Source organism: Triticum dicoccoides, chromosome 5B (genome assembly GCF_002162155.2).
Source record: "Triticum dicoccoides isolate Atlit2015 ecotype Zavitan chromosome 5B, WEW_v2.0, whole genome shotgun sequence".
Taxonomy (NCBI): domain Eukaryota; kingdom Viridiplantae; phylum Streptophyta; class Magnoliopsida; order Poales; family Poaceae; genus Triticum; species Triticum dicoccoides.
This window is the reverse complement of record NC_041389.1, coordinates 130,514,483-130,526,979: the sequence shown is the minus strand read 5'-3', so window position 1 is coordinate 130,526,979 and position 12,497 is coordinate 130,514,483. Positions and strand designations below refer to the sequence as shown.

The window sequence follows — 12,497 nt, the reverse complement described above, 5'->3', positions numbered from 1 at the left end:
GGCGAGGCGGCGGCGGCGGCTGGCGGCGGCGGATCGGGCGGCTAGGGTTAGGGTTCGGGGGCGCGCGGGTGGGCTGGCGGCGGCTGGTGGGCTGGGGCGGCTATTTAAAGGCTGCCCCCGGGCGGAGTCCCGCTCGGGTACGGCACGAAGTCGGTTCCAGTTTTTTTTAAAAAATAATTATCACGCAGAAAAACAAACGAAAGAAATACTAAACGGACACCAAAAATCCCAAAATAATTTTTTCCCGGCTTCTAAAATCAAGCCGGTTTAGATGAACATTTATTTGGGCCTAAATGCAATTTTGGAAAACACGCATTTTTCCTAAATTCAAATAAAATAGACAGAAAAATTCAAAATAAAATCTTATTCGATTTTTTCTATTAAATCTTCATTTTTTCTTTATTTTGGGAAAATCATTTTATTCCGTCTCTCATATATATATATTTGAAATAATTGAAGATAAAATAAATAAAATCAAATGATCCTACTTTCAAAATTTGAGAAAACTCAAATATGAAGATATCGAAATCCCCAACTCTCTCCGTGGGTCCTTGAGTTGCGTAGGATTTCTAGGATCGAAACCAAATGCAATAAAAATATGATATGCAATTTATGATCTATGTATAACATTTTAAATTGGAAATTTGGGATGTTACATATTTAGACATTTTGTCAAGGTTGGGTGGGCTCGGGGCAGGCATGTCATGACCTCTCCTCACCCTTGCAAGAGATGACTTGTGGGGACTCGAGCTGTCAGGAGAGGCTTGACAATGATAAGACTTGTTGGAATCGTCGCTCACACGAGCACAAACAACAAATATAGAAAGTTATTACTTTCTACTAGATGTTTCTGAACACTAATGTAGTGTTAAAAAATGTCTTACATTATGGGACGAAGGGAGTAGATTTTTGTCACTAGAACCACTCTCACAAAAAGAAAGGTAAGACACATAAACCACAACCGAATTATTAGACCTAGTTTGCTTATCTGGTTGGATCACAACACATATGGAATTTGTTTTTCAGAAAATGAGATGAAAATTGGAAACATAACATGTGTGTGCAGACGAAATCAGAAAGCCATGGCCCAAACTTCCATGGTCCACCTCGCCCTCTTGTGGCATATTTAGCACAGGGAAGTGAGAGAAGACATGTACCCCTATGGGGTGTGTTCTTATGTTTTTTTGTGTGTGTTTTATGTGTTTTGTGTTTGAGGCAGTGATGTATGGAACTAAAGTTTCACCATTCTATCTCCATCATGGCGTGGATGTTGGCAATCACTAGTCTAGTTTATGCAAGTTTAATCGCCCATAGTTCATCAGCAAAGTCATCACGGAGCGTCAAAATCTTGATGTTTCAGTTTTATAAAAATCTTTATTGTCTGAATTTGTTGCAATGAGCATATATCTGATGTAAGTTGGATCACATAGTACAAACCTGCACAAAAGGTGAGATGGCTATCGAGAAAGAGCATTCTGAACTATCAATCTTGCCGGCCACTAATCACCTAAAAACAAATCTTGCAGCTGACCGGCCACCAAGACAAATATTTGATCAATTTTACACTGAAACTCATGTGATACAATATCATGATCACCAGCTAATACTTTTGAATAAAAATCTACTCCCTCCGTTCGGAATTACTCGTCCAAGAGATGAATGTATCTAGATGTATTTTAGTTGTAGATGCATCCATTTTTGTGACAAGTAATTCCGAACGGAGGGAGTAATACCAATTTTATACCATGTAAAATACATATTAGCAGAGAAATTGTTGGTCCAAGTTTGTCCTAAACCAAATACATGTTACATTTTGTTCAAAGTCTCCATATCATTTTTCCCTGAAGGTCAAACAAAATTTTAGCTCAAACAATCAAAATCTTTCACAATAATAGATATATCAAAAATTTACACAAATACTAAAGCAGAATAACAGGCAAATCCGAAGACATGATTTTATACAGTACGCGGGATAATAACTATTTTGCACCATCCACAAAGCATCTGGTTTCAACTCACTGATTTGTTTGTTGTCTTTCCTTTCCTTCGGTTTTAGAGGCAAAAGTAGTATACAAAAAGAAGAAATACATCAAAGCAGGTCCAGAGATACAACAAAGCACATCCCCTATTTTCCAAAAAGGTCATATGAAATTGCATAGGAACTCTTTCATCCGATCGATGTAGGGTGGCCGGGTAGGGATGATATGCCCCATGTCATGCTCAAAGATGGTGCACCGGCCCTCCTCAAACATGCCAGCAAGTTTAGTGCTTGCCCTGCTTGCGATCTGCCTGTCATGACCTTCACCGCCGCCGAAGAAATGGAGCGAGGGGAGCCTGATTGGCTCTCTGTCAAAATCGCCAACAGATGCTGGATATCCAGAGCAGAATATCCCAAACCTGAACTTTGGAGATCCGCAAGTCTTCTGCTGCTGCCTGCACAGTAAGGCAGCCATTGCTGCACCCTGGGAGAAACCGAGAATGCCATCAAAGTTGCCGTCCTGAGCAATTATACTTTCAAGGTATGCATATGATTGTTTGAATCCATCTGTTTGTTCCTGATACTGAAGGGGGTCAAACGGTGCATCTGCAATCTTCCAATCTTGCATGGTGTGGCAGCTCATGTTCGGAGAAACTAGCCATGCGAATTTTGTTTTCGCTGTGCCAGATGGAGGTGAGGGTTTGTCGGAGCAGACATCTGGATGTGGTTGGTATACAAATGAAAGCTCATGAGGAGCGTCTATAAAGACAAGCTCCGCGATGTGCTTCAGCTTCTTCGCAAGTGATGATGTTCTTCCCTTAAAGTTTGAAGAGTTCTGACGAAAACCGTGCAAGCAGAGAATCCTCAACTTTTTCAGCTGCTCACTACCTGGTACATCATTTCCACAAGTTGTAATACTAACACTCAGACAAAAATACTAACTCGGAAGCAATACACAAGTACTGACAAAAGCTAATACTATCTCAGACAAAAATGAATTGAAGACTACAAACGAGTTGGTTGAAAAAGAAATAGGCTCTTCAAACTACAAGTGGAAGTTCGTGAGGAGAAAACAGGAGAAAGACATCAACATTTGTTGCAACACTGTCAAAAGCTGCATGTGTGCCATGCTTGATGCGTGCGCCAGACAGACCTTCCATTTGACCAATGCTTTTATCTCTTTGCTCCGGAGCAATACACGGGTAACGACCAGTTAAGTTAGTACAGAAGCTTGCTACCACATGGAGTTCATTTTGACCCCATAGGTTTCAAATACTCCCTACAAAATTAGCGAATATACGGCGCGTTACTCTTTCTTGCTGAGCGCCACTACTTTAGTTCTGCCTACATAGTTGCTCTCTACAAAATTAGCAAGTCTACTGTGCATTACTCTTTCTTGGTGAGCAACACTTCTTTAGTTCTGCCTACATAGCATATGGACTTCTAGGTTGGGCATACTTGATAATATCTTAAATAGCCAAACATCACAATGACACAAATGCAAATTGATACAGACCTTACCATTACTCCCGGGAGCTTTAGAGGTTGAAATTTTGTTGCTTATGGATAGCTTTCCAATGTCAGAAGGTTCAGATAGCTCTGGCTCTGCTTGGCAGTCTTGCTTTACAGATATTTCACAGCACTGTCTTCCATTCTTTAGACATAGTTCACATACATACTCCTTAGTAGAATCCTGGAGAAGAAAATGTTTACAAGATTTAGCAGACACATTCTGGCATGATGTCATCAATAATGAAATTAAGGTGATTAGCAACAATTTAGAAAACAATATAAAGCATGTCATCTTAGGTACCTGACATGTGAAGCACACTAAGACCAACATTCTGCACTTGCTGCAACGACACCGAGAGGAATAGTCATCATAGGTAGATCCACATACCAAACAAGTTCCAAGTATGTTATCTTTATTGCTTCCCACAGAGATTCTGTTAAACCATATTGAAACAAGTTAAGTAACTGAGTTACTATGAAATAGTTCGAGGGTTCGAGCACAAAGTTCAGCACTAACCTATGGTCAAATACAAAATTCTTTCCATCAAAATAGCCACCATCTGGATATTGCTCCAAATATCTCTGAATGCCACCGTATAACTAACGCAAGCACAATAATAAATGATCATAAATAATGCAAAGTACGATATCATGGTGAATATGTACTAATGTCTGAAATCTCAAAATTAGCAACCGAAGGTGCAGCTTACTTGAAAAACATTCTCAAAGCCTTCACCTTTGGAGCGGATATAAGCTGAGGCCATCTCACACCGTATACCTCCTGTGCAGTACCTGAAAATACCAATAAGGTAGTTACTTAAATTGCTTGCTAAATGTGTTGCCTAAACTCTAAAGCAATGTATAATTCGAAGACCTGGCCATACATACATCATAATTGATTTACCACGTAGCCTCTCAGTATGCTCATCTATCCACAATGGCAAGTCGCTGTATTGTCTGATCTCAGGATGCAGCGTCTCCACATTTGGTACATGAAACTTGCCGATCCGCGTCTCATACAGATTCCTTGCGTCCAAAACAACCACATCATTCTGCCCCGCAGGCGCCTCAGTATCCGAACCAGTTCCTGCTAAAAGAACAATCCAACTTAGCATCAAGCTCTTGATTAAACATCTGTGTTTCACGGCAAGAGAATGATCTCACTACTAAGCAGAGTGTAGGTCACATTGACAGCCAGATGTATGCAAGCTTTCGGTTTGAGAATCAACCCACCCACACTTTGAAGCACCGAGTGGAACTCAGCCGCTGACAAATGCCTCCCGGCGAATGAGATATCGGGGGTTGTCAATGATGGGTTGGAACAAAGCGTAACCAGCTCCTGCCAATTCCAAGAACAGCAAAAGACACAATGTAATCGATGAGACTTCACAGTGCTACACGAGCTCTTAAATGGTGAAAACATTTGCCTTGTGAGGGAGAAGAGGACCTTGACGAGCCGAACGGAGAGGTACGTGAAGCCGCACTCCCTGGCGACCCTCTTGTCCACAGGGTCCTCGCAGGAGGCCAGCTTGAAGTCGGTCCCGTCGAACAGGCTGTTCGAGCTCATCTCCTCGATGTGCTTCTCCAGCGCCGCCATTCTTCCCCCGAGCTACCAGCACAAAATGTGGCCACAAATTCAAGCACCCACCACAAGCCATGCGGGAACCCGCAAAACACGGCGCCCTTAGCGGGGGGAGAACTAGAAAGAGGTGGACGCTCACCGTGGCATTGACGCCGTCGGGGCCGACGCGGACGCGGCCGACGAGCGCGAGAGCGCGGCAGCGGGACTCGTAGAAGGCCGCGAGCGCGGGGGCGTCGGGGACCTCGGCGTACTTGTAGTACAGGAGCACGCCGTAGCTGCCGTCTCCACCGCCTCCTTCCTCCTGCTTGTGCTCCTCCTGAGTCGATGTCGGCGGCAGCGCCGCCGTCGCGTCCATGGCTACGAGTACGACCACGAGCCGCAAAACCCTAGGCGGCTGGGGCCGGAGGAGGAAGAAGACGGAGAGGCCGGCTTTCGCAGAGCCTGGCCCATATTGATTGAGCGCGCGGCCTCTACACACAAAAAAAAGGCCCACCGAAGAGCCCGGCCCGTTAACTACCTTATCTGCCCACGTTTCATTTCGCTTCGCGTCCCCAGACCAAAACCCCCGCGAGAACCTTCCTCCTCTTCTCACCCGCGACCGTCGCTCATGGAGGCCACCGCCGCGTCGTCGCGGCCTCTCTTCCTACTCGCGCCTTCGCCGCCGCTCGTCAGCACGGTGCGCCTCGCCCTTGGCGTGGGGAGGCGCCGGCTCGTGGCCGCGGGGGCCAGGAAGAAGAGGGGGCGGCAGGACGGGGAGGCCGGGGAGGAGAGGGTGGACGCGCACAGCTTCAACCCCAAGGCCGGCGAGGTCACCGGGCCGTTCCCCGAGGCCGTGCTTCTCAGAAAGGTGCGTGTGCTCTTAGTTGTGCTGCGGGCAGTTACACTAATTCTGTAGAGCGTTAGCATTTGTGTGCGTAGAATTTTGACGTTAGCTTATGGATGATGAACTCCCTGAGCATTGACGAATAGCAAATATGTCATGGTTGCTAGTTTGGTGAAGTAGGCAGATTATTCGGTAGACCTTGGACCAAAAAGGCAGGCAGATTATTGGAGGCAATAGATGGTATTTGTTGCAGCTTTCCGTATCTGAATTCTGAATGTGCTATCATTCTGTGCTCATAGTCTTCAGATTGCAGTATTTGTTATTTCTGAGAGCCTGTGTGGCACTGTCTTGTATTATTTTTGTTGAATTAATAGTGAGCATTGGTAGATCCACAAGTGTAGCTTCATGATGATGTTTCTTGGGCTGAATGGGATTCACTCACAATGATTGAATTCTACTGATACAATCTGCAATGTTTCTATTTTGCTAAAATGCTGGTAACTCTCCCTCATGCTTGGCATTTGGTCTGTCAACTTCCATTTGGACGAAAGACCATAGAGTGGCCCAGATTTATCTGAAAGCGATAAAAGTAGTCTTTCTGCTGGCATACCAGCTTACAAGTAGGGCCCACGAAAAGAACGGGCTGGAAACCCTGAATTGACCAACTAGGAAATCAGGCCTCAACACCAACCGACATTCAGCCTGCGGCAAACATACCGACAAGTAACAGGAATAGGCTGGAAGTCATTAGACAGGAACTTACTATAAGCCAGCAAACAGACCCATAAACAACTGTTGCTACTCAACGCCGTGTCTAGCATGCGGCTCCCCTCCAACAGCAATTAAAACTTCTCCTTGGCTCCTTCGGTTGCTTGCGGTTATCTTGCAGGAAGCAGCAAACTCAGTTGATGCATGGGAGAAGCATAATATCAATCTCTGAACACCATAAATCGTTGCTATTAGCCAATGGATAGAACTATCATTGCTAAGACTCAAATGACAGACAAATTGTAATAGTTATATTTATTTTCATGTTTGTTTCCTTAAATAGGTATTTTTCAATATTTATTTTATTTCTTGAGAAGAAAGCGAAAAATGTGATCTATAGTTGACTATGCTTTTTTATGCTGATTGTTTTGCAGAAAAAGGTGAAAGAGGACGGTGAAGCTTTGCCAGAATTCGCGGATGCCGAAGAAGGTGATAGGCATTTTGCATTCAATTGGTCCTTTTTGTGGTTGATGACTTGATGTAAATACGCATCTGTCTAATCCGACTACATTTACAGAAAAGCTATACGAGCTTCTTAACATTCAGCTAGAGAGTGGTTTAAATCTGCAAAGAAGTAAGACCTCTTCCCTTTCCTCCTTAATCAAAATAAGTTTAATTGGTTATATATGGCGGCATCATTTGCACGCCTGTTTAGATGTGGTGATCTAAGATCAGGATAATGAACTTTCTCCATCATTTTGCAGTGAGGCACTATGAAGTTGTTTACCTCATTCACGAGGACCGCGTAGAAGAAGTTGAAGATGTTATATCAAAAGTACAAGGTGCATTTCTCAATACTCACGCGTCGTTACTCAGTTGTTCAAAGATGTGCATTTGTCCACATGTTGTTTCTATGTACTTAAATCCTCAATGAGTTAATCTCAGTCATGATGAGTATGACAAACTTCCATGTTATGGCGGCAAGGGTTTGACAGTCCCCTGGAGCCATGGCCTGCTAAAGAATACTCCTGTCTGGCTGATTTGCTAACTTTAATCGCCTAAAACATACTATTTGGGGTATTTCAGTTCTATCGAGGATTTTGCTGCTGTAAGGTATGCTATAAACTATGTTCTTCATTCTATTGTAGACTTTATCAGAGAGAAGAAAGGAAGGATTTGGAGGGTGAACAACTGGGGACTGCGCAGACTTGCTTACAAGATAAAGAAAGCAACACATGCCAACTACATCCTAATGAACTTTGAGATACAAGCACAATCCATAAACGAGTTCAAGACTCTGCTAGATAAGGATGAAAGAATCATTAGACACCTTGTGATGAAACGAGATGAGGCGATTACTGAAGATTGCCCTCCTCCACCAGAGTTCCATGCAATGCGATCTCAACAGTTGGATGACGAGTATATTGATGAGGAATATGGGAGGGTGGACGATGGGGATGATGAGGCTGAACTAGAGTCTTCTGGCAATGTTGATGATGACGTTGAAGATGGCGATGAACCTGAAATCATTCTTGTTGATGAAGTTGATGATGACAATGCCGAAGACCTCAGAAGAAGAAATAGGAAGGTGAAACTGGAGAAGTATACGGCGGAGAAGGTCTTGAGGTAGCATGCGTATCTACTGTATGGTTTAGTTCTTATACAAAGGAACACTTGTACGACGAAGTAATTACATTAGGTGTTTTCCCTGTACCGGTGACCACTATTACGATGGTAGTAATTAGTGAGATAAGCTCATCAGGTCTTCTCCCTAAATCTTGAGCTGTTGTTGTTTTTCCAAATTATATGGTATGATCATTCCCTTGTAGATGCATTTTTTAGTACACCTTTTTATTTTTTGAAATGCATCAAAAGCCAAAATACCATAGTGGGTTAAAAAGACAAATTTAAGTACTCCCTCCTTCCATCTATATAGGGCCTAATGCGTTTTTCGAGGCTAACTTTGACCAAGTGTTAGAGCAATAATATATGACATGCAAGTTACACAAAGCATACCGTCAAATTCGTACGTGAAAGGAGCTTCCAATGATATAATTTTCACATTATACATCTCATGTATTATTAATCTTATTAATAGTCAAAGGTGGTCTTGAAGAACGCATTAGGCCCTATATAGACGGAAGGAGGGAGTAATTAGCACAACTCTTTATTGTGAAACTCATGCATCCTTTTATTGACTTAATTTGTAAAACTAATTGCCAAAGTTTGTACAAATCCAGATGCTTGGTTGTTGGAATAGATGCTTTCATTTTAGCAGTACATAAGAAGAGCTGGTCTATAATTTGATCAAGATGCGCTTTTGTTACTTCTGATGTTCTCCTTGTTTGAGTAGACTAAGTTTTTTCTATGCATTCAGTTTGCTGTTGACCTGTGCGTGACAAAATGCTTAGTGACTGGTGAATTCCTTCAATATTTATATTCTGCATGATAGTTGCTGAATTCCTCTGCAGGTCCTCATGTTTGCTGGACTCTATCAGTTAATTAAACCATGGTAGCATATGCACCGTTTGGTTCATATTGTTACTCCAAAAATTCAGCATATCTTCATCATTTATCCAGACACTCTTAGAAACTTTTTGCTTTCATCTGTACAAGGTACTAACATTTCCAGCTGCATTTAACGGAGTACAGTGCTGGGTATTGACTTGTTAAACTCATGACATGATCTAACCAATATGGTGGCAATCTAGCAATGTGGAAGATGATTGGCTTGGTATGCAAACTTCACGAATGATCATACCTTAATACTGTTCAACAGTTGTTGGTAGGTGTCCTCCATGCTCAATAAAGGCTGAGATGATTGAGTGGATTCGCAAGCAATAACTAGCAATAACTTTGGTCGTAGAGAATTCTTGTTCATGCCCCAACTTGTTTGTCGCTGGTCTCCTGCAAGTTTTTCTATCAAATAGAGACTATTAAAATTTGCAATTTACCATCAGTGAACTTATCTGTGCATGATTCTGACCATTTTCCTTCAAATGTATGTAGTCATAATGCATCTCTCTGAATTTGGCATACCATTTTGTTCTGTCACTACTTTGTACTCCCTCCGTCCCATAATATAAGAACGTTTTTGACACTAGTGTAGTGTCAAAAACGTTCTTATATTATGGGACGGAGGGAGTATGTTGCATTTAGGACTTGTGGCGTGAGTTTCAGACGATCAAGACTTGGAACTGGTTATGGGTAAATTTTCTTTAATTACCTTACCTAAGATTATCAATACTTGCTGTTGATTGCTGGGACCTTGTTGATTCACTAGCTTATGTTGCCATAATTTTCTCCATGCCTCAATGCCAAGCAGTTGGTTCCAAATTTTCTGCTGACCGGAGAATTCTCAATTGGGAATAATAAAATCATTCTGCATTGCTTAGATAATTTAGCGAGTTGCTTCACTTATTTGCTATTTGCCGTATTGTGCGGTGCATTGATGAGCCGAAATCGGTGTAGGACTGTCCTTATACTGGTACTGTTGCTGCGCATTTATCCTGCACTTTGCTTTCAACAGCGTATCTATGATCTGGAAACTTTGATCGCTTCTCGTGGTCCCCTGGATCCATCTGATAATGATCTGGAAACTTTCAATACCTGCTGGTAAGCAATGTCATCTTGTCATCTTGTTGATATGTTGGCCTGTTTTGGTGATATAATCTGAAGAACCTTCAAGCAAATTCCGACTTCAGACGCAACGTGTTTGGCATGTACCAACTAATTATGTCCACCAACTTTGTACAGACAACTTATTGGATCTTTTTCCTAGTTCATCATAAGCTGTAGCAATGAGCACAGATTCCCTTTTAATATTATGGCCATAATGTGGAAAGCCCCATGACTTTCTGTCCAATCTCTGATTCCTGCTCTGGTTAGGGGCAATTTATCGTCGCGGGCTGTCAGCCACTACCTAACTACTTTCTCCTGTTCATTCAAGACAACACTTTAGCACAATCTTTTCTGTATCAGAAGAAACTATCCAGGCTATGGCAGAAGAACTATCTCGGATGTCGGAACTGTTTAGCCCCCAAAATCCGTGTGATCTGGAGTAAGGTGGTCTGGTCTGGAATCTGCTTCTGTAGATGATGCTGGCATTTTGGTAGAAACTGGCTGCTGATGGCAGAAGAACCATCAAGGTCACGTTTCAGCAAATCTTTTGATGGCTGGGCAACTATTCAGGCTACATTCCAGCAAGTCCTTCGATTGCAGAACCGTTCAGACCATCGATCAAGCGATCAGTGGAGTGGTTTGTTCCACGGTTTCGTCCCCCCAAAAAAGGGTGATCACTGGTTAATCGCGGTACAGACTGGCTGTAGTGTGAAGTAATGACTTCTTGGGCCTGCTTGTGCAGGTGACGGTGGCATTTTGTCTCTCATTTCTTGTACGTTTCAGGAATAGAGCGTGGCGACGCCTTCCTGTTCCATTGATAAAAGGTAGTACTGAACTGTTCTGGACATCAAAGCGTCTGTAGTCCAACGGTTAGGATAATTGCCTTCCAAGCAATAGACCCGGGTTCGACTCCCGGCAGACGCATTTTTTTCATTTCCTCCTAATTTATTTCCCTTTTTTCTGGAAAAATGACAGTTACCTACATACTCGTTTTGATGACCTAAGCTTGTCTTGTAGCGAAAATAGTAAGCAGCCATGAATGGAAGTCATGCCAATCATTTTCTTCTTTGATTCTTTAGTCACTTTTTTTGGATTTAGTGCTGCTTCATACACTGCTATCATTTTAGACACATTTTTTTATTTTGTTTCTGTTAGGTCTGTATTTGTTGTACGCTTTTTTTCCGTGCAATTGCATTTGTTTGTTTCTTATAAAGGCATCTCCAAGAGAAGGCAATGGTGGTCGCGGCCGTTGCCTTCTCTAAGCTCGCAAATGTCGCCCCCTCACATTCTCGTCACCAACAGGCTTCCCTGCCAAGAAGGTGATGATGGTCATAGAATTGCTCACTCCGCTCTCGAGCTACCATGAAGACTACCGTACGAGCCATCACCGACATGGTGATGGTCGCGGTTATTGCAGCACCCAGTGGCAAAGATAGGGGTGCCAGCAAGGGCGTGACCCCCCCTAACATCCAAGATTTGTTGATAATTTGCTTGTAAACAGTGCAAAATTAGTCATTATTTGTGCTAAATGTCTCTCTTTGGTTTGGCCCTCTCCAACCCGATTCACCATCATTCGCCCCCCTCGATCAATTTTTTCTGGCTCGCCACTGGCAGCGCCCATCGTCGAGCCCTTTCTTTTATCTAGGGTTTAGGACAAACGAGTTTTTCAGCTAGACTGGGTGTAGTGCTAACTTTTGATGGTGATGTAATGTATGCACTATGTGCATGTCTAAAGTAGCTCATTTTTGTGATGAATTTGTGTCAATTTGTGAAGACGGCGTTTTGATGATCATGCTTGAGTGTGCATGTCTAATGTACACCCGCCATGAATAGTAAACTAAAAAAACTGATTTTTTTGCTAGGATTTTCGTGGTGAAATGAGTACCGATTTTATTTCTTTTTGTCTAGAGATCACCGCGTGTCATTTCCCATAAAATTTGGCACGCTCTTACCACACTCAAGCATCTTCTGTGCTAAAACAAATCAGGTCTTTTCAGTTTATTTGCTTTTTTAATCTACTATTTATTTGGGAGTAGATTTTCTTTAGGGGTATTTATTTGGGAGTAGATGAGCCTGTGTTCTATTTGTCTGGTAGCTGGGCTCATGGGTTATCGGTCAATTTGGGTCCAACTTTTGTGATGAATTGGCAGCTCTAGATTGCCAAAAAGGGCAAGATGGACAAATGGGGAAGAATTACCATGGTGCCTAGTGGTTATTGCTTTCTCATTTGTTAACTCAGCCACTTTTTGGACAGTTAGGGAGAACAATTGGAG

The 12,497-nt window shown here is 42.7% G+C and overlaps 2 protein-coding genes and 1 non-coding gene across 4 annotated transcripts; 2 read left to right on the top strand and 1 right to left on the bottom strand.

Annotated features, from left to right (window-relative positions):
• Positions 1-1,930: 1,930 nt before the first annotated feature.
• On the bottom strand, positions 1,931-5,485 carry LOC119307799 (rhodanese-like domain-containing protein 6). 2 transcript variants are annotated; one of them, XM_037583877.1, is made up of 9 exons: positions 5,212-5,485; positions 4,938-5,099; positions 4,724-4,829; positions 4,379-4,580; positions 4,201-4,282; positions 4,008-4,090; positions 3,792-3,924; positions 3,500-3,671; positions 1,931-2,866 (listed from the first exon to the last, which is right to left on the bottom strand). In XM_037583877.1, exons 1-9 carry the CDS (start codon positions 5,425-5,427, stop codon positions 2,142-2,144), a joined length of 1,881 nt encoding a protein of 626 aa, XP_037439774.1. In that variant the 5' UTR covers positions 5,428-5,485; the 3' UTR covers positions 1,931-2,141. The 2 variants fall into 2 exon arrangements, with proteins under 2 accessions (XP_037439774.1, XP_037439775.1); XM_037583878.1 differs by having other exon boundaries at positions 4,379-4,577.
• Positions 5,486-5,625: 140 nt separating this feature from the next.
• Positions 5,626-8,437, top strand: LOC119307798. The gene is made up of 5 exons (XM_037583876.1): positions 5,626-5,919; positions 7,038-7,092; positions 7,181-7,237; positions 7,368-7,445; positions 7,752-8,437. The coding sequence occupies exons 1-5, from the start codon at positions 5,680-5,682 to the stop codon at positions 8,231-8,233; spliced, it is 912 nt and encodes a 303-aa protein (XP_037439773.1). The 5' UTR covers positions 5,626-5,679; the 3' UTR covers positions 8,234-8,437.
• Positions 8,438-11,076: 2,639 nt separating this feature from the next.
• Positions 11,077-11,148, top strand: TRNAG-UCC. Its single transcript has one exon. It is a non-coding gene; the product is annotated as a tRNA-Gly (tRNA).
• Positions 11,149-12,497: the final 1,349 nt, after the last annotated feature.

Bases quoted from the DNA above. Each gene is read 5' to 3' on its own strand.
- LOC119307799 (XM_037583877.1), bottom strand. From the start codon at position 5,427: ATGGACGCGACGGCGGCGCTGCCGCCGACATCGACTCAGGAGGAGCAC. The intron at 4,830-4,937 runs GTCCTCTTCTCC...TGGAATTGGCAG, and splicing joins TCTCCGTTCGGCTCGTCAAG to GAGCTGGTTACGCTTTGTTC. The intron at 4,283-4,378 runs GTATGTATGGCC...TGGTATTTTCAG, and splicing joins CGTGGTAAATCAATTATGAT to GTACTGCACAGGAGGTATAC.
- LOC119307798 (XM_037583876.1), top strand. From the start codon at position 5,680: ATGGAGGCCACCGCCGCGTCGTCGCGGCCTCTCTTCCTACTCGCGCCT. The intron at 5,920-7,037 runs GTGCGTGTGCTC...ATTGTTTTGCAG, and splicing joins AGGCCGTGCTTCTCAGAAAG to AAAAAGGTGAAAGAGGACGG. The intron at 7,093-7,180 runs GTGATAGGCATT...CTACATTTACAG, and splicing joins ATTCGCGGATGCCGAAGAAG to AAAAGCTATACGAGCTTCTT.